Raw genomic sequence first — 20,677 nt, forward strand, 5'->3', positions numbered from 1 at the left:
AGACCAAAGAGTTTAAGATATCATATAAGTCGCCACCTTTCACGAACCCCACGTGAATCCGATTTTGGAACGTGACAAATGACGATTCCCAATTCCGAACTTTTTGGTACGTGTCCCTAGGGAAACCTGCAATGTGTGTACCCATGATGATAAATCGCCTTACACAAATGAAGGAAGCCTAATTTCGACAGTTCCCACATTCCACTCGCTGGCGCTAAAGCCTCAACTGAAACTTATATTAATCCATTTGCTAATCGCAAGAAAAGAAAAGGAAAGAACAAGTCTTTCTTTTTTTATTCAGAATCTAATCGTATATTCACTGCAATTTTCTCATCCAGATCTTCAACTCTTTCAAGGTAATTTCTTTCTAAATTCATTCCCACAATCTTACTAGTTTAATATTATTACTTGCATTTCATAAATTTGATTTGATTCTTTTTTCTTTTGGGAAATTATCGAAGAATTGTCATTATTAAGTATAATGGTGAATTGTTTTGTTTTCTTGGATCGTCACTTTCATTTTTGCTCCGGTCATGAATTCGGAAATAATGCGATCAACAATGTTATTCTAGTATTTTTGAGTTTACATCATTCTGGAAAAAAATGCTTGTTGAACTTTTTCACGTAAGTTTTCAAGTAACGTTTGGAATCCAATTCTTCAGGAATACCAAGTCTTAACTAGGAAGATGAGTAATTGCGTTGGCCAGATTTTGATACAGCAGCACTTCCTCCGTCCTACGGTTTTAAAGCATCAAAGCAAACTCAAAAATTCTTCTGGCGTCCCTAACATATCCTTTTGTGCCAATGCTTCCCTGAGTAATTCGGCCCAGCAGCGCAGGTCTTGGATTTCTACAAAGTTCTATGGCAACAGATTGATAAGTAAGAGGAAGCAGAAAATAGCCATGGGGAGCCGACGGGCCTTTACGTTCATCCCTCAAGCCGTATTAGCTGCTAATCTGGCTTCTGAGGCAAAAAACATTTCTACTTTTGCTTCTTTTTTTTTTCTTTGGCAATAATGGTAGTTAATTTGTTAAAGAATGGATCTCTATATAATTAAATATTATTATATATACACATGCGCTCGCGAGATTCTCGCATTGCCTGTAAGTTTCTTGTCTTTAATTTGAAATCATGCTGACAAGCATGGGTGGTAAATATTGTTTAGAGCTGTAGGCCCAACTTTAGCTCTCTTGCTCTTCTTCCTGACTTGTTTACCAATTTCTTTAGCCTCTCTATAATGGAGGTAGAGGTGAAGATCATTTTTATGGTTGTATTTTTGAGAAAAGGCAACTCAATAGGTCAATAAAAGGGAAAGGTAATCCTTGTCTATATAGCCACAGTACAATGCTTACCTAGTCAATGTGGGATGGTTTCCCACCTCAACACTAGGCCCCTAGACAAGGGTGTAGACTGTGTTTTTGTCAAGGGTTGGTACAGATCCAAAACATCAGAGACAGTGGTGTTGAGGGGGAAAATTAGCACATATCATCTAGCGAAGAGTTGGAATGTGGCTATATAAGCAAGGAACATCTTCCCCTATTGTTGAATTCAGCTGACCTGATAGTACGTATTTCGGGAACATCTAGTGCCAAAGTCATGGAGTCCCCGATCCCTAAGACAGACAATGTAATGTACTTTATCTGCACCCTTGTGTACTCTATTCCCATTGAAGCATACACTTGGAGTGGGTGCAGGGCGAACAATTTCAAAGCAGAATTCCCATTCATTAGACAGAGAAGATCACCATTGAAGCAGACATTATCCCCTAGTGGGCATAGTCTGGCAACAATAGACTTCACATAAAAATTATCCTTAGGATGAATTTTCTCAGTTATTTTTAACTTTTTGAGCTTTATTTATAAGATCAATATTTTTTTGTGTTTTTTGGCATAAAACAAAGTGTAGCTTTGCTAACTAAAATACTGTTTTGCAGTTTGCGTTTTGTTTATCCATTGAGGCAGTTGTTCTCAGTGCATGCTATGCTAGTTTTATTAATACTTCTATCAAACTTTCAAAATTTGAAGATAAGGCTAGTTTTAAACCTTCTATCAAACTTAGTTCACTTTGGTTTTTTTTCTTTTTTCAAGTTTGAAGACGAGGGATTCTTTCCCTTGGTAATTCTCCAGGTCTTGAAATCCAGGACCTACTTATTACAACTTACATTTCAGCATTTGGGCTTGGAAACTATGATTCTTTTGGCTAGCAATTTTAGGTTTTCTTACCATGAATTGCATGAAACAAGTATATTGTGATCTATAAAACATAAGTTTATTGATTAAGTATTTTCGTTTATTATTCTTTGGAATCAAAATCTTGCTCCTTATTTTCTTGAAATATCTTTTTTAAAAAAAAAAAAAAAGTATTTGTTTCTTTCTTGAGTGGAGATGCATAAAGAAGCATTTTTTTTCCTTATTTGTTGTATGAAGGAAAACAAATTATATCTGAAGCACTTTCCATTTTCAGAAATTTGCACGTGCTAGCAAAATTCAGTGGCAAACAAATTTGTTATTTTATTTATCTAAAAATTTTGATGCATTCTTACTTTGATGCAGCAGCACCTTGCAAGATTCAATGTTGATGGGAATACTGAATTGCAGGTAGTAATTGCTTGGTTATAAATAATTTTAGTTACCCCATATACTCCGTATAAACCACTAGTTCACTTGACCTTAGCTTGGTATTTTTAGCTACTTCATGTCTTATAGTTACACAAGATTCACCCTTTTTTAATTGAGCAGGTTGATGCTAGTACTCCTGCTTCAGGATCTATTACACAAGTAAATTTTAGAATCATTTACAGTAGCGACTCTTTACTCTTGCACTGGGGTGTGATATGCGATGGAAACGAGTAAGTTCACTTGTACCAGTTAGGAGTCTACATTGGTTGTGACTTTCAAGTGTTTATCTTGTGTTTCATTTTCATTATCACGGTTTGAGAAAGCTCTGTTCCATGCTTCTTTTCTTCCCCCCCCAACCCCCCTCTCTTTTTCTTCGACAGAAACTGGGTACTTCCTTCACGTCAACCGGAAGGGACCAAAAATTACAAGAATAAGGCCTTACGAACTCCATTTGTGGAGGTAAGAACCAATAAATGAGACAATCACAAAAGTTCTCTTTTGACTATCCTAATTTATTTTGTCTACAAATTGCTTTTCTGTAGTCTGGCTCCAGTTCCTATTTAAAGTTAGAAATTGATGATCCTAGCATCCAAGCTATAGAGTTTATTATATTTGATGAAGCCCGAAATATATGGCAAGTATCTGTTGTTTCTTTTTATTATGTTCATGCCATTTAGAAGGCTACTTAAAATGATTTCACTTTTTTTCTTCTCTATTTCCATTTGTAGGATAAAAAATAATGGTCAGAACTTTCATGTGAAGTTACCTTGGAAGGTGACATTGATTTCAAATATTTCATTACCTGAAGATCTTGTTCAGATTCAAGCATATTTTAGGTGGGAGCGAAAGGGTAAACAGATGTACACCCGAGAGAAAGAGAAGGCAAGTAATAAGTTTAATAATTATATAGTTTATTTGTTCATATTGTTAAAGCTAATCCTACATTTCCATTTCTTCTTCTTCTGGTCCTTTTTTGTTGTTTCCTTATTTCGTTGAATTGATTAATACTTACTATTAATTTTTCATTATATACTGCATAAAGAGCTCCACTGATGTGCTTTAAACAGAATATTTTTGTGGAGTGGAGCAATTTATTGTGCAACTTCTGATAAAATTTTTTGGCATGCCCCAGTTTTGGATAATAAACTGTTTTGGCTGCAATACCTTAGTTAGAATTTAAGAAGTATGAAGGGTTCTTGTTGTTATTTCATTTTAGGCTTTTCAATCAGTGGAGCAATCTTCAGAGAAATGCAGGATTGTCATCTATAAATGCACACACAAACAATCATGTCATGAATTAAAGCTTTCTTTCTTCCTTTAAATTCCGAACATGTAGGAAATAGTATTTTTTTTCTGGATTTTTTCAATTTCTTCACTTATCTCAAATAACTTCCGCTTCTCATAGGAAGAATATGAAGCAGCTCGTGCTGAGCTGTTGGAGGAAATAGCCAGGGGTACTTCTGTGGATGACATTCGGACAAAGCTAACAAAAAAAGGTGGACAAGAATTTAAGGACTCAGCTATTCCTGAAAAAAAAAACGCGATACCCGATGATCTTGTCCAAATACAATCCTATATACGATGGGAGAAAGCAGGGAAGCCAAATTATTCCCCAGAGCAACAGCTTGTAATTTTCTAATCTCTTTCTAACTGGATATTTTGAGTCCTTTTTTGTTTTAAAGCCCTTTTATATTAAAGCAAATTGGACTAGGTGATTGCCCATTTACTTTTAAAAGGTTGGTTATGAGGTCTCAGTCATTGCATGTTCTAAATTCTGGCTAAAGCAATGTCTCAATAATCAGAGGGAATTTGATGAAGCAAGGAAAGAGTTGCAATTCGAACTAGAAAAAGGTGCATCTCTTGATGTAATTCGAAAGAAGATTACTAAAGGAGAGATAGAGACAAAGGTTTCAAAGCCACCGCAGAACAAAAGATATTTTAGTGCTCAACGGACTCAGCGCAAGCAGAGGGACCTGATGGTGCTTCTTAATAAGCATTCAGTGAAATCTGCAGAAGGAAGTATAACAGTTGAACCAAAACCATTGACAGCAGTTGAAAGCTTTGCTAAGAAAATTGAACTGGATAGCAGCCTTGTTATGAACAAGAAAATTTACAAATTTGGTGAGAGGGAGGTTTTGGTAAGATAACTAGTGTTTCTCTGACTGCCTTCATTCTTTAGGGATGCTTACATGGAAAATATTTTAAAGTTTTGACTTCTTCCGAATATTCCAGGTGCTTGTCACCAAATCTGCTGATAAGATAAAGATTCACATAGCTAGTGATTTTGAAGAACCGCTTACCCTTCACTGGGCTCTATCTGAAAAGGCTGGAGAGTGGCTGGTAAGATCCCTTTAACTATTACGCTCCTCGGGAAGACTTTGGACTTTGGAATTGATTCACTTTTTCTTTCATATAAATCTGAGACTAGTTTACGCAAACATTTTTCAGCCACCACCTCGCACTGTTCTCCCTCCAGGTTCAGTTTCTTTAGGTGGAGCTGCTGAATCAACATTTTCAACATGCTCTTTTGATGATCTTCCCAAACAGGTTCACTAAGTAGATTTCAATCTTATCATATTTTCATTGTGAATGAAGTATTATAAAAAACTTTTCCTGTATTCATATCCTGAAATCATCTTTAGGTTCAATGCATTGAGTTGGAGATTGAGGCCGGTAATTTTAAAGGGATGCCATTTGTTCTTCTGTCTGGAGAGAAGTGGATAAAACATAATGGCTCCGACTTCTATGTGGACTTCAGCCAGAGATTCAAGCAAGATCAAAAGGTTGTTTCTTATTCATGATATCAACCAGGAAAATTTTTTGTCCATGTTCTGCATATGTTATTTTTAATCAGTATATTCCTGTATGATTAACTGGCCTTTTCTTGAAAATATAAGGATGCTGGTGATGGCAAAGGTACTTCAAAGGTTTTGTTGGATAGAATAGCTGAAATGGAGAGTGAGGCACAAAAGTCTTTTATGCACAGGTCAGCGACCTTCTGGGATGTAGACTTCATTTTGGTTTTACAGCTCATTTATGATATTGCACTGTTATCAGGAATTTAGTTATTGTAGTTTGCAATACTAAGATAGTCTGCTATCAGCTTCTGGAAGTCTACAATGAAATGGCTATAGGATTCCTTCTCATTCAGAGTTTTCACTCCTCTCCTAGAAAAGGCGGACAACCTGTCACATTATGGGCATGTTGCAGTCTTACAGATAAAGCTAGTTACTTGAGTTCAAATAAAAACTATTTAATGTCATCCTTTTGCGTACCGATTGTTCGTTTCCTTTGAACGCACCCTACTTTTGTGAACCAGTAGGGCCTGAACAAAATCCTAGATGTAACCTGTGAGAGAAGTAGATATACACTTTTATCCTTTCCCTTACCTTCACTTTGATTAAAAATTCTAAATCTATCCAAATTAGTTACCAAGCTTATCCAGATTCTTCAAATTTACTAATTGAATTGCTCTAGTTGCTGGTGAATACAGTTTTCTTTTCCCTTAACGATTTAACTTATTTCGTAAAAATAATGATTTTTTAGTCATTTTCCAATTGAGATAATGTCAGATTAATTTGCGACACCAACTCAATCAGCTATTTAAATAGTAATATAGATTTGATAAATAAAGCATTTTAAATTAAATTTTTATAAAAATGAAAATACAAATTTTTATTTATATTTTACACAAATATATTATATATGATAAATAAATATTATTTATGATAATATGATTAATTTTCATGGAATTATTATCTATAATTGCATGAAGGATCCATGCATCCTTGTTCTCTTTTCCAATATACTAGCGTTTGACATTCTTACCCGAGTCTAAGCAATATATAGGTGGTGTGCATCATTTTAGCTCCTTCATGTGTTTTTTAATGGGGTCATACTTCCTTGAGGAAAAAAAAGGGTTCATATTTGGTTGAAATTTCACTCCAGCATATTAGTCTGTCATCTTTGAATTTCCGTCGATGACTTATATTTTTCACATGTAAATTTGTTGGTGTTTTGGGACACTTTATCCGGATGAAGTATGAAGCTTAGTCTGAAACTTGAGCAACAACGTAATAAATCCAGATAAAGAATGAAGAAAAACTTTAAGTTAAAGTCTGATGAATTTTGAGCTTAAAAGAACAGAACAGAATTGAAAGCAAGAAATGTGTTGGAGCATATGGAAGAAAATCTGATGATTTCATTCAAAAGAAACATAGGCTTAAAGCCATTACATATACCAGACATTGGCTTGTCAAAAAAAAAAAATTATAAATTCATCACCTAAACATTACCTAACTCCACTAGTTACATAGGGACTAGGTGATTTTTCTTGCAAACATAAACAAAGCTGGTGATCAGCTCTATCACCATCAAATTACATCAAACATAAACTAAACTAAGTTCAAAATGAACTAGAACACAAAATATGGACTAAACAAACTAAACCATGAAAACTGAAACAGTAGCATGGTTCTTCATCTGGTTAACTCATATTTTCACTAGATAACTTAAGCTTTGTGATTAACTCCTTATCTGCATGAGTTGCATATCCACCTTTGTTGCTGCATGTGTTGCATGGGAACTAACTTCAACACTCCTCCTTAGTTTCCATGCTTGTAACACCTAGTTTCTTTCTCAGTTTTATAAACCTTGACACACCAATGGCCTTTGTGAAGATATCTGCAACCTATTCCTCTAAATCGCAATGAATCAGCTCCACTTCTTGAGCTTGTTCCATCTCCCTTATCACATGTAACTTGATGCTGAAGTGTTTCGTTCTACCATGGAAGACAGGATTCTTTGCAATTGCAACAGCAGACTTGTTATCACAAAAGATCTCTGTTGCCTCCCTTTGATGTAGGTTAAGATCACTAGAATTTTTCTCACCAAATGGCTTGATTTACATTTGGCGGTACAACATATTCAACTCATTGTTGATTGAGCCACCATCGATTGTTTCCTTGAGCTCCAACAAAACATGGTTGAGCCAAGGGTAAAAGCATATCCAGAGGTGCTTTTCATATCATCACTTGAACTAGCCCAGTCACTATCAGTATAGCCTCTCAACTTCAAACTTTCAGCTTTGTTAAATAACACACCATAGTCAAGAGTGCCTTTGATGTACCTTAGCACTCTCTTTGCTGCTTGAAAGTGCTGGACATTACAGAAATGCATAAACCTTGATAACATATTCACAGCAAACAAGATATCTGGCCTAGTTGCTATCAAATATAACAAGCAACCAACTAGGCTCCTGTAGATAGACTCATTGACTGGTTCATGATCTCCTTGGCTTGATAGCTTCATTCCAACAGCAATAGGAGTGCTTGTTGGCTTACAATTCTCCATTGAGAACTTGGAAAAAACCTTCAAGGCAAATGTTCTCTGTCCCAAGAAGATTTTCCCTTCTGCTTGGCGCACCTCCATTCCCAAAAAGTATGTCATTAGCCCCAAGTCAGACATTTCAAACATGTCTTTCATTTTGGCTTTGAATTCAGCCAACATGTTTTGATCTCTTCCATCACCAAAAGGTCATCGACATAGAGGGATACAATAAGCTGTATTTCAGCTTCATTCTTCTTGACATATAGTGTTGGCTCACTACCACTTCTGTTAAATCCCAAACTGACCAAGTAATTGTCAATTCGAGCATACCAGGCTCTAGGAGCCTGTTTCAGGCCATACAATGCTTTCTTAAGCCTGTACACCATTTTTTTTTTTGCCAGACACAACGAAGTCTTGAGGCTGATCAATGTAGATCTCTTCTTTAAGGAAGCCATTTAGGAATGCAGACTTCACATCTAACTGATGAATGACCCATTGCTTTTGTGCTCCTAAAGAAACTAGCAATCTGATTGTGTCAAGTCTGGCTATTGGTGCAAAAGTCTCCAAGTAGTCCAGGCCATATCTTTGACTGAAGCCTTTGGTAACAAGTCTGGCTTTCAGCTTGTTTAAACTGCCATCAACATTTTGTTTGGCTCGATAGACCTATTTAACACCAATGATCTTTCTGTTGGTAGGCCTTTCAACTAGCTCCCATGTTTGATTCTTCTGAATCATCTTGATTTCTTCAACCATGACCTGTTTCCATCCTTCATCAGCTTCAGCTTCTTCAAAACTGCATGGCTCCAATATGGCAACTTGTGCTCTTTCATAAATTTCAGCCAAAGGTCTAATGCCTTTGATTGGCATGTCATCAATGTCCATTTCAGGACTAACTTGATTAGGTTCAGCATGATCAGCCATCAGCTCTTCAGAAACAGCCTCTGGCTCATTCTTTTCCCAATTCCAGCATCCTTTTTCATTAAAGATCGCATCTCTGCTTACTTGAATTTTGTTTGTTAAAGGGTCCAAGATCCTGTAGCCCTTCTTGACCATACTATATCCGGCTAAAATACCAGGAAGAGCTCTTTTGGACAACTTATCCCTTTTTACAGTTGGTATTTGGCTGTAACATAGGCAACCAAAGACTTTCATATGAGCCAATGATGGCTTGAACCCGAACCAGACCTCAAAAGGTGTCTTGTGAGCAAGTGCTTTGGTTGGAAGCCTATTCTGAATGTAGACAGCAGTATTGACTGCTTCAGCCCACATGGTATTGGGCAAATTCTTCTCAAACAGTAAACATCTGGCCATATCCATCAAGCTCCTGTTCTTCCTTTCACTTGTACCATTTTGTTGAGGTGTATAAGTGTTGGTGAGCTAGTGTCTAATGCCTGGTTCATCACAGAAGGTATTAAATCCGGATGAAGTATACTCTATTCCATTATCAGACCTAAGGGTCTTGAGTTTACAACCTGTTTCAGTTTCTGCTGCAGCTTTAAATTTCTGGAATATTGAGAGTACTTCATACTTATTCCGGTGAAAGTATGCCCAACAATACCTGGAGTAATCATCAATAAATAAAATGAAGTATTTGATTCCATTCAATGATTCAGTCTTCATGGGGCCACACACATCTGCGTGTACAAGCTGCAGCTTCTCAGAGGCTCTCCATGCTTGATTGGTAGGAAATGACAATCTTGCTTGTTTTCCCAATTGACAGACCTCACATACCTCTTCTTCCTCAACAGAGTTGGTGAAGTTTTCAACCAAGTCTTCACTGATCATCTGAGTCATTGATTTGAAGTTGGCATGCCCAAGCCTTTGGTGCCAAAGCTTGGAATCTTCTGTAGAGGCAATGCAAGCTGAGCGTAAGTACCTTGGCCAGCTGACTTCAAAGCATTTAACAGTCATAGTGATTGACATGAACTTGGATCCACTTGGATCACTTATCTGGCATTCTTCACCTTTGAACACAACAGAATAACCTTTCTCAAGCAATTGAGCAATGCTGAGAAGGTTTTTGTCAATCTCAGGCACAAGCAGCACATTTGGAATGACTTTATTGCCTGTAGGAGTGCATATCAGCACAGCCCCTTTTCCTTCAGCTTTTATGAACTGTTCATTACCAACTTTCACTTTGGTCGTGCAGCTTCTATCCAAAGTCTTAAAGATGGTTGCATCAGGTGACATGTGGTTAGTGCAGCCACTGTCCAACAACCAGCCTTTTGAACCTTTCTTCTGGCCAACTAAGCATGAAACAGCAAAGACCTACTCTTCATGGTCACTACTGTCTTCAGCCACTTGAGCTTCAGCATTTTTGTATTGTGCTTGATTCTGGCCAGGTCTGCCTTTTTGTTTGCAGACCCTTTCAACATGCCCCTTCTTTTTGCAATGTTGACATACAGCATCTGGTCTGAACCAACATTTGGCCTCTGGATGACCAGGCCTTACAAAATCTGCAGAGTTGATCTCTTCCTCTTGCAGCATCAGGCTTAGGCCTATTTTTCGAGGTCTTCATGCCTTTGTAGGCTGAGGAACTAGAAGCAGACTTCGTCTTAGCTTGGAAAGCACCCTCTTGGTGCTCCTCCATCCTGCTAGCTCTCCTTTGCTCCTGAGCATAGAGGGCATTAATGAGCTCAGTTAAGGAGATGCTTGCTAGGTCTCTTGAATCCTCTAAAAAGGATATTTTTGCTTCATACCTTTCTGGTAAGGTAGAGAGCACTTTCTCCACAATCCTTGCCTCATCAAATTGCTCACCAAGGAGCCTTATGCTGTTAACTACAGCCATGATTCTGTCAGAATACTTCTTGACAGTTTCTTCTTCCTTCATCTTCAAGTTCTCAAAGTCCCTTCTCAAGTTTAGAAGCTGCTGTTGCCTTGTTCTTTCAGTACCTTGGAACTCCTCCTTCAATTTGTCCCAGGCTTGCTTTGGTGTCTCACAAGCCATAATCCTTGTAAAGATCACATCTGAGACACAATTCTGAATACAGGACATAGCTTTGTGCCTCTTAGTCCTTTCATCAGCATGTTGCCTGATTTGTGCAACTGTTGGATTTGCTCTCAATGGTGCTGGTTCAATATCTGAGTTGACCACCTCTCATAGATCAAATGCTTGGAGATAGGTCCTCATCTTAACCACCCAAATGTGGTATCTTTCTCCACTGAACACTGGTGGTGGCGCTGGTGAGAATCCTGATGAAGACATGGTTCTACAGGTGCACTAAGAATTTGGCTCTAGATACCAATTGTTGGTGTTTTTGGGACACTTTATCCGGATGAAGTATGAAGCTTAGTCTGAAGAAAAACTTGAAGTTAAAGTTTGATGAATTTTGAGCTTAAAAGAACAGAACAGAATTGAAAGCAAGAAATGTGTTGGAGCATATAGAAGAAAATCTGATGATTTCATTCAAAAGAAACATAGGCTTAAAGCCATTACATATACCAGACATTGGCTGGTAAAAAAAAAAACAATAAATTCATCACCTAAACATTACCTAACTCCACTAGTTACATAGGGACTAGGTGATTTTGCTTGCAAACATAAACAAAGCTGGTGATCAGCTCTATCACCATTAAATTACATCAAACATAAACTAAACTAAGTTCAAAATGAACTAGAACACAAAATATGGACTAAACAAACTAAACCATGAAAACTGAAACAGTAGCATGGTTCTTCATCTGGTTAACTCATATTTTCACTGGATAACTTAAGCTTTGTGATTAACTTCTTATCTGCATGAGCTGCATATCCAAATTTTCTAGTTCTGTGTTCTGTTTAATTATGTTCAGCTGTCCATTGTTCTTCAAGGAATAAGTCTCGCTATTTCCCTTTATAGGTTTAATATTGCATCAGATTTAATGGATCAAGCCAAAGATACTGGCGAATTGGGCCTGGCTGGGATCTTAGTGTGGATGAGGTTTATGGCTACGAGGCAGCTCATATGGAATAAAAACTACAATGTGAAACCACGGTACAGACGAGATTAATTGACTTGAGATTATGAGTGAAACTTCTGTTTACAATTTTTTTGCTATCATGCATGACAATTTTATTAATGCAAATGTAGTTGTTATTGTATATCATTCTGCAGGGAGATAAGTAAGGCGCAGGATAGACTCACTGACTTGCTCCAGAGTACTTACACTACTCATCCACAGCATCGCGAGCTTTTGCGCATGATTATGTCTACTGTTGGTCGTGGAGGTGAAGGGGATGTGGGGCAAAGAATTAGGGATGAAATATTGGTCATCCAGGTCAATCTTGAAGAACAGGTTTTTGTTTTTTTTTTTTTCAATTTAACAGTATATTTACATGGGGTTTTATCTATCTATTTCAGAGGAACAATGACTGCAAGGGAGGGATGATGGAGGAATGGCACCAGAAGTTGCATAATAATACTAGTCCAGATGACGTTGTAATCTGTCAGGTATGAGATGTGTATTCAGTCAAAATTCACCAAGAGCGCTCCAGCTAAAAAAAAATATGCTTGCAGGCACTGATCGACTATATTAAAAGTGACTTTGACATTAGCATCTACTGGAAGACTCTAACTGAGAATGGAATAACTAAGGAACGCCTCTTAAGTTATGATCGTGCTATCCATTCTGACCCAAGTTTTGGGAGAGATCAGAAGGATGGTCTATTGCGTGATCTTGGCCATTATATGAGAACCTTGAAGGTCTGTCTTCTTAAACCTTGATAGTTTTCTTCATTATAATGTTCTTGATTTTTCATCACCGTTATGGTGAAGGAGGATATATGATAGGCATCCTTGATACATTGGTCCTAAGTTCCTTGGCTGTACTTTTATCTCATTATCATAGAGATTCCTGTTGTCTTGTTTTAGACATAAGTTTATGTTTATCTACTCTCTCATACTGGATTAATTTTCTTCAATTCTTTTTTCATTTGCCATATATAGGATGTTGCACTATATTAATAATTTCATTCTAATTGTGATGTACGCATAGGCTGTTCATTCTGGTGCAGATCTTGAGTCTGCTATTTCTAATTGCATGGGCTACCAAGCAGAGGTAATGTCAGAAAGAAGGTAAAATTGTCTGGACAGTGTATTATTGTCAGCATTTGACAAATACTTTCCTTGTTTGCAGGGTGAAGGTTTCATGGTCGGGGTGCAAATAAACCCTGTAGCTGGCTTGCCCTCTGGATTTCCAGTAAGTTTAAGTTTATCTTCAGATTTCTTTCAAATGTGAGGTTTTCCTCCCAAAAAAGGTGACCATAAATTAGAGTTACACTTATAACAGGAATTGCTTCAGTTTATACTTCAACATGTTGAAGACAGAAATGTAGAAGCCCTGATTGAGGTTTGTAGCATTTGATTGGAGATCTGGAATAACTCTACCTGTTTATTTTCTCTGACATATCGTCTTTCAACCCCTTTTTCACAGGGTCTACTTGAGGCTCGTCAAGAGCTTCAGCCATTGTTGTCGAAGTCTAGTGATCGTCTGAAGGATCTATTGTTTTTAGACATTGCCCTTGACTCTACTGTTAGGACAGCTACTGAAAGAGCTTATGAGGAGCTGAACAATGCTGGACCAGAGGTAAATCCTGTTGTCTTCACCATATTTGCTGTATCAAACATTTAGTATTTCTGTGCAATGCTCTTACTGATATGTACCTCTATTGCATGATGTTGTGGGGGTCTTTGTTATATATATTTTTGTATATGAAAGCTTGATTAGGTTCTTGTGCTTCTTGCAGAAAATCATGTACTTCATCACTCTCATCCTAGAAAACCTTGCACTTTCATCTGATGACAATGAGGATCTGATCTATTGTTTGAAGGTAAAATACCTTGTCATACAGTGTTAAGTTTATATTTCTTGGGGAAATTTTGATTAATGATATCGATTACTAAATCAATCGTCCTTCCTCTAGTCGCTAATATTGAGAATTGAGTGCTAGCATATTAATGTGAATGGGTTGCCCGTCTTGTTGTACTTATCAAAAGAGAAAGTTTGTAGAGCTCCATGGAAACACTTCAATTATGGCTTGTCATCATACAAGTTCTCTATCATGGATGCTAACTGCTACTTCATTACTCTTGTAGGGATGGCATCATGCCATAAGCATGTGCAATAGTCAAAGTGCTCACTGGGCACTGTACGCGAAGTCAGTACTGGATAGAACTCGCCTTGGACTGTCTAGTAAGGCTGAGTGGTACCAGCGTATCTTGCAACCATCAGCAGAATATCTTGGATCATTGCTTGAAGTAGATCCATGGGCTGTATGTTATTACCTCTTTAAATCTCAACAATGATTGCTTGCTTTAAATTTTCCGCTGTTAGTTGACGATAAACTTATTAACGAAAATTGGAAAATAAAGTGGAGTCTTTGAATTTTTTCCAGATCAACATATTTACAGAAGAAGTTATCCGTGCTGGATCAGCTGCAACTTTATCTTCGCTTATTAATCGACTTGATCCTGTTCTTAGGGAGACTGCTCATCTTGGAAGGTAGGCATGTAATCATTGGACTGCTAACTGACTCAGTTATTAGAAAATACTGGCAGTGCAACAATATTTTATGCAATTATACCTAGGCTTGATTCATGTAAGCAAATTTTGGCATAGGATTAAAGAAATATGAGCCTGTCACTATCTACAGCCGGGACTTTCTAATGCAAGTTGTCATGTCATGGGACAGTTGGCAGGTTATCAGTCCAGTTGAAGTTGTTGGGTATGTTGATGTTGTAGAAGAGCTGCTTGCTGTACAGAATAAATCTTATGACCGGCCTACTATTTTAGTGGCAAAAAGTGTAAAAGGAGAAGAAGAAATTCCAGATGGCACAGTTGCTGTATTGACACCTGACATGCCTGATGTTTTATCACATGTTTCTGTCCGAGCAAGAAATTGCAAGGTGATTACCTGGTTCATTGATACTTTTCCATAGCTGATAACTAAGTAAAAAATTTGGGCTAATACCAACTGCAGGTTTGCTTTGCTACATGCTTTGATCCTAAAATTCTGGCTGACCTCCAAGCAAACAAAGGGAAATTATTACGCCTAAAACCTTCATCTGCAGATGTAGTTTATAGGTAGTGCTATCTCTATCTTGATCATGAATATGTCTAATCCATCAAATATCATGACGCACGACTAAACAAATTTCTCGTTTTCACATAAGCAAAGGTAATTTGAATTTTGTTCTCTTTTTCATGCATTAACTTAGTGAGGTGAAGGAGGGTGACCTAGCTGATTCAAGTAACTTGAAGGGAGATGGTCCATCATCTATTACTTTGGTTAGAAAGCAGTTTGGTGGTAAATATGCCATATCAGCAGAGGAATTTACACCTGAAATGGTTAGACTTGCAAAATCTTATTCACTCTATATCCGAACTTTTATTTTTTGCTTCTTAACCTACAGAGTTGCAATGAAATTGAAGATTGAACTTTTCAAAGTTCCTTGCATGATATAGCTCTGAATTATGTTTGTAATGGTGTATGTCTAATTTATGCATGGGGACATTTTTGGTCCTCTAGGTCGGTGCTAAATCACGCAATATCTCATATCTAAAAGGAAAAGTTCCATCTTGGGTTGGGATTCCCACATCAGTTGCCCTTCCATTTGGAGTATTTGAGAAGGTTCTTGCAGATAAACTAAACCAGGTTGTTCTCATTCTGAACTTGGATATTGTCTCCCTGCTTTATTAATGCTTCTGTAGATGCAGTTAGTTTACAATGACCTGATTCAGGGGTTCAAGTTTACCATTTTGTTCAGCAGCTTTGAGCTTGCATCAATAAGGTTCAAGCTCTTGGATTTATATTGTTGTGTGACCAGATGTCATATTCTGAAACAAATCTCGCAAGTAAATAATTGATATTCAAGTTAATCTAATTAACACCCCAAAAAAAAAGAAAAAATGAAATGGAAAGGAATAAAAGAAAAGATTAACCAGTGTTATTCCATATTTGTTAAATATTGGATTTCTTCTGGTCCTATATTAAAGTTGAGCCCCTTTTCTCAGCCTCTTCATATTTTTTGAAGTACTCGTGTCTAACATATAGATATGGGAATATAACCTCTAAGGATCCTCCAAATGCATGGAAAGCCTTAGACAAGCCTAAACACACCTGTTGGACCCGTACCTAACACTGACTCGAGTCTAACTAGCATAGCTTCTATGTATTGTCAATTGGTTTTAGAGTGAATGCTTAATATGGTATTAGAGCCCAAATTTGGTCATGTTGTCAATCTTGCCTAACCCCATGTGAGGTTGATGCCCCCTAGCAAGGTTGTCTACGTGTAGGCCCTGTGAGCTACATTTGATGGGGAGTATTATGTGGATTTGGCCCTGCACCTATTTCTAACTGGTATGAGGTTGGATACTTAGCACTTATCTTTAAAATTACTAGGGGAAAAAAACCTCTGGAAAGGGCAGATATGGGATTTGATATAACTACTCTGGCTTCAGATTGGGGTGTGAAAATTCTTAGAGCACTTAAAGTTGCAAAGGATTGGAAAAAAAGATTATTCCAGAATAATAAAAATCAAATTGCTGATGCAAAATATGTTCTCTTGTGTCAATACACATTCAGATCCTCTACTTGTCAAGATAGTTCTGTTGTGTCAATATGTATTTAGCTTCTCTTCTTGTCAAAATAGTCCCCTTATCTGACCGGTGTTATATCCCATTCTTTCCTCTTTATTTCTCAGAGGGTGGTTGAGAAGTTGCAAATTTTGAAGAAAAAGTTGGGAGAAGGAGACTTTGATGCACTTGGGGAGATTCGTCAGACGGTTCTACAACTGGCAGCACCACCCGAATTGGTATGCATTTTACCTGTTGTGCTTACGATGTTTCTTCTGCTAAGCCTTCATTTCCTACTTGGTAGCATCATTAGAAGCAGTCACAATAGCTTGTGACAGTGTTCTGTTCAGTTCTCTGTTTGACCAAGAAAAATCTCCCTTCTCCCCCTATTACCTATATCTCCATGAAAATCAGAATTTTTTTTTCCCCTTTTTGTGAAAGATTTCCGTGCTTTCTTTTCTTGATAGAAGCTGATAGTCTTGAATCAGAGATTTCTTTGGGAGGGAACTAGTCAGATTTATTTCAATTTCTTATAACCTTCAGGTGAAAGAGCTGAAGACCAAGATGCTAAGTTCTGGAATGCCTTGCCCCGGAGATGAAGGTGAACAGAGGTGGGAGCAAGCATGGACTGCTATAACGAAGGTCTGGGCCTCAAAATGGAATGAGAGAGCATATTTCAGCACCAGGAAAGCCAAACTAGACCACGAGTACCTATGCATGGCTGTCCTGGTTCAGGAAATAATCAATGCTGATTATGCATTTGTTATCCATACTACTAATCCTTCTTCAGGGGACTCATCAGAGATCTATGCTGAGGTATGTACCACCAGTTATCATCTTCTTTGATGCTCATTGGGGAAATAAAATGGAATTATTTGTACCATGACGTAGGTGGTGAAGGGACTTGGAGAAACTCTGGTTGGAGCTTATCCAGGTCGTGCTTTGAGTTTTGTTTGCAAGAAAAGCAATCTCAGCTCTCCTCAGGTAAAACATGTCTGCACAGATTTAATTGGAGATTTTAGGTAAATTTTGATACCATAGCTTGAAAAATATGGAATTAATAATGTAATGCAAGCAGAAGAAGAAAGCTATCACTACAATGACCATTTTATCATATTATTGAAATAAAACTATAATAATGTAATGCAAGCAGAAGAAGAAAGCTATCACTACAATGACCTTTTTATCATATTAATGAAATAAAACTATATTTGATCACAATGCTGCTATCATATCCATTAACAATTTCTAGAACGTTTCAGGTATTGGGATACCCGAGCAAACCAATTGCTCTCTTCATAAGGCGTTCCATTATCTTCCGCTCTGATTCAAATGGTGAAGATCTAGAAGGTTACGCGGGTGCTGGCCTTTATGACAGGTAATCTCTTTCCGAACTCTCTGCACAAAGACAGTGATGTATATATTTATTCTGTGTTTGTTTAGGTTTTTCATTTTGTCAGACTAGTGCCCCGAAAGGAGGGGTCGAGATTCTGCTAACCATTTTCAGTTAATGGTGATCAATGTCTTAACATTATGTTCTTGGGAGATATAGATTGGAAGCTATGTACTTGAAAACATTCATTCATTCCCAATTTTCAACATTCCTGACAAATGATTTTATTTGCAGTGTGCCCATGGATGAAGAAGAGAAAGTAGTGGTTGATTACTCATGTGACCCATTGCTAAACGATGGCAAGTTCCAACAATCTATCCTGTCTAGCATTGCAGGGGCAGGAAAGGCTATAGAGGAACTTTATAGATCCCCGCAAGATATTGAAGGTGTGATTAGGGATGGTAAGGTTTATGTTGTCCAGACAAGACCCCAGATGTGATCCCTTTTTGTTCTATATTATTTCTTCTTTATGGCAAGCCTTTGTAAAGTGACGGGGAAAAGAGAGCAAATGAGGAGAAGGAAGCAGGAAAACAAAAAACAATGAAAGCAAAAATTAGGAAAAGAATAAAGAGGGGTTATTTAAAACCACAAAAGTAAAAAGTTGGTATGTAGTATCAGATGCCATTTTACAGGGTGGCCGATTCAGTGCTATTATTATTATTATTATTATTATTATTATTATTATTTTGTAATTTATAGTAAATACTATGCTTCCTGTCCCAAGGTAGTATTACCATATACTATTGATTATTTTTCAAGTGAAATAATAAAGATACTTTTTATTTTATAATTGTTTCAATACTTTTGTTTAATTTTATTTTTTAATTTATTTTCATACGCCGTAATGGTTTTGGAAATTTTGGGTTAATTTTTATGTGGTGGCGCAATTTGGGGTGTATCCCCCCTCCCAAAATGGAGTCTAAATTTCTAAGAGAAATGCTGAAAAATATAAAAGTAGAAATTGAGTGTCAATGGAGTGTGAAACTCTTTAACTGATTGATATATTTCATCTATTAATAAAATTATATGATTTAAAATTATATGATTTGAGGAAATATATTTTGGAGATTGCTTTAAATAATATATTTAGTCACCTATTAGATTGAGTTACAACATTGATTGTTTAGTTGTCAAGAATCTACGTTTATCTTGTTCTTTATTATTATAGTGTATTCATCTTATAATATGGTTCATTCAAGGATTTGATATAAATCTTATGTTTTTAAGTTTTAAAATATTTTATATAATTCTTGTATAGGTTATTGTAAAAGAGAATAAGTACTTAATTTTTTCTTGTGAGAAACTTTATTAGATTAATGTATATTAATAGTAAAACCTTGTTGTGCTTTTACTTGTTGAATTCACATGAGCGAATTTAGTGGTGAAAGTATTATTTTTTAATGTGTAAAGGTGAAGAAAATTATCATGGTTGTATAATAGATTAGGGTAATTTGTTGCGAGTGTTAAAGTTAGTGAATATTTCTTATTGAGTTGGGCTTCACAGACATAAGGAAACTAAACTGTGTAAACAACTCTTGCGTTTCCTGTTTGTTTATTAATGTTTATTTGGTGCTGAATGAGTGTCCATTCTCTTATTACTCTTTCTAAGTACTTAGCTTATACATCAACAGCATTTTGAGTTTCAATTGGTATATGAGGAGTTGCTAGATTCAAGTTATGGAAAGTTCATCTACTTAAAGACCCCTTATACTAGAGGTTGGCAATTATGCTTATAAGAAAGCACGTTTGAAGGTTTACATTAAGTGATAAGAAGACATGGTGTGTTGTTTTGACTGGATGAGTGTCACTCAAAATGGATACAAGAAGTGGAAGGGTTATTAAGTCAAAAGCACAATGGACCATTGAGGAAGAGAAAGTGACAGATAATAACTCAAAAGCTTTATATGCAATATTTTTTGTAGTTGACACGCAAAAGTTTAAAAGGATTGAAAGTACATGATTGTAAAGGCTACTTGGGATCTCTTAGAGACTATTCATGAATGAACATCCACAATCAAGCAATCAAATATGTAAATATTGACATCAAGGTTTGAGAGCTTAAGGATGCAAGAGTCAGAAACAATTGGAGAATTTTATGTTGAACTGTTTGACTTATCAAATCAGGTTTTTGCTTTCGGTGAAGAATATTTTAATGCTAAAAAGTTACTCTGAAAGATTTTCAATTAAGGTTACAGTTATTGAGGAGGCCAAAAATCTTGAGAGATTGGCAATTGATGAACTGATTGTTTTTTTATAGACCTTTGAGATGAATTTAGATGAGGCTAAACACAATAGAGGAAAAGGGGACAAAAACATTACTCTTTAGGTAAATGAGGAAGTGCCAACTCCTTATAATGCTACTATAAAAGATCACCATGAGTAGATAGCTCTTCTCACTTAGAATTTCAATAGGACTTTCAAGAAACAGGTAAGGAAATTCAAAAAGTTCGAAGTCAATGTCAATTTCCCAAAAACAAGTCAAATGGGGTAATGGTTAAAGGAGATTATAAGAAGGATAAGAAGAAGGACGTGCAATGCTGTAATGAACCGAAAGTTACGGTATCGGAAATTGAGTCTTGAGTACTGTTTCCGTGAAATTTATTCATGAATATTTATTAGAAATATTTATGAATTATAGTTGAATGGTTATTTAATGTTTGATTAAGTTAAGTAGCTTGAATTTAGAATAATGACTAAATTGCATACGGTATAAAAGTTTAATTATAGATTAAAGATTAGTAAAAGGGACTAATCTAGCAATTAGACCCTAAGTGCCATGTGTGTG

At 36.6% G+C, this 20,677-nt stretch overlaps 1 protein-coding gene across 1 annotated transcript; it reads left to right on the plus strand.

The window, feature by feature from the left end:
- The first annotated feature begins 249 nt into the window (after positions 1-249).
- LOC108477593 (alpha-glucan water dikinase, chloroplastic-like) lies at positions 250-18,682 on the plus strand. Its single transcript, XM_017780122.2, has 33 exons — positions 250-356; positions 663-968; positions 2,553-2,597; positions 2,739-2,848; positions 2,999-3,077; positions 3,161-3,252; positions 3,347-3,500; positions 4,024-4,245; positions 4,421-4,756; positions 4,851-4,958; positions 5,067-5,165; positions 5,261-5,401; positions 5,516-5,604; positions 11,786-11,920; positions 12,041-12,203; positions 12,287-12,376; positions 12,443-12,628; positions 12,921-12,983; positions 13,062-13,124; positions 13,215-13,274; positions 13,359-13,511; positions 13,672-13,755; positions 14,021-14,197; positions 14,320-14,426; positions 14,617-14,830; positions 14,905-15,008; positions 15,143-15,272; positions 15,454-15,579; positions 16,628-16,738; positions 17,043-17,315; positions 17,391-17,483; positions 17,762-17,877; positions 18,127-18,682. Exons 2-33 carry the CDS (start codon positions 687-689, stop codon positions 18,329-18,331), a joined length of 4,410 nt encoding a protein of 1,469 aa, XP_017635611.1. The 5' UTR covers positions 250-356; positions 663-686; the 3' UTR covers positions 18,332-18,682.
- The last annotated feature ends 1,995 nt before the right edge of the window (positions 18,683-20,677 follow it).

Source organism: Gossypium arboreum, chromosome 12 (genome assembly GCF_025698485.1).
Source record: "Gossypium arboreum isolate Shixiya-1 chromosome 12, ASM2569848v2, whole genome shotgun sequence".
Taxonomy (NCBI): Eukaryota; Viridiplantae; Streptophyta; class Magnoliopsida; order Malvales; family Malvaceae; genus Gossypium; species Gossypium arboreum.

Coding starts and splice junctions, on each gene's coding strand:
- LOC108477593 (XM_017780122.2), top strand. CDS start 687: ATGAGTAATTGCGTTGGCCAGATTTTGATACAGCAGCACTTCCTCCGT. Junction 12,629..12,920: donor ATTATATGAGAACCTTGAAG/GTCTGTCTTCTT, acceptor ATGTACGCATAG/GCTGTTCATTCTGGTGCAGA. Junction 16,739..17,042: donor TGGCAGCACCACCCGAATTG/GTATGCATTTTA, acceptor TATAACCTTCAG/GTGAAAGAGCTGAAGACCAA.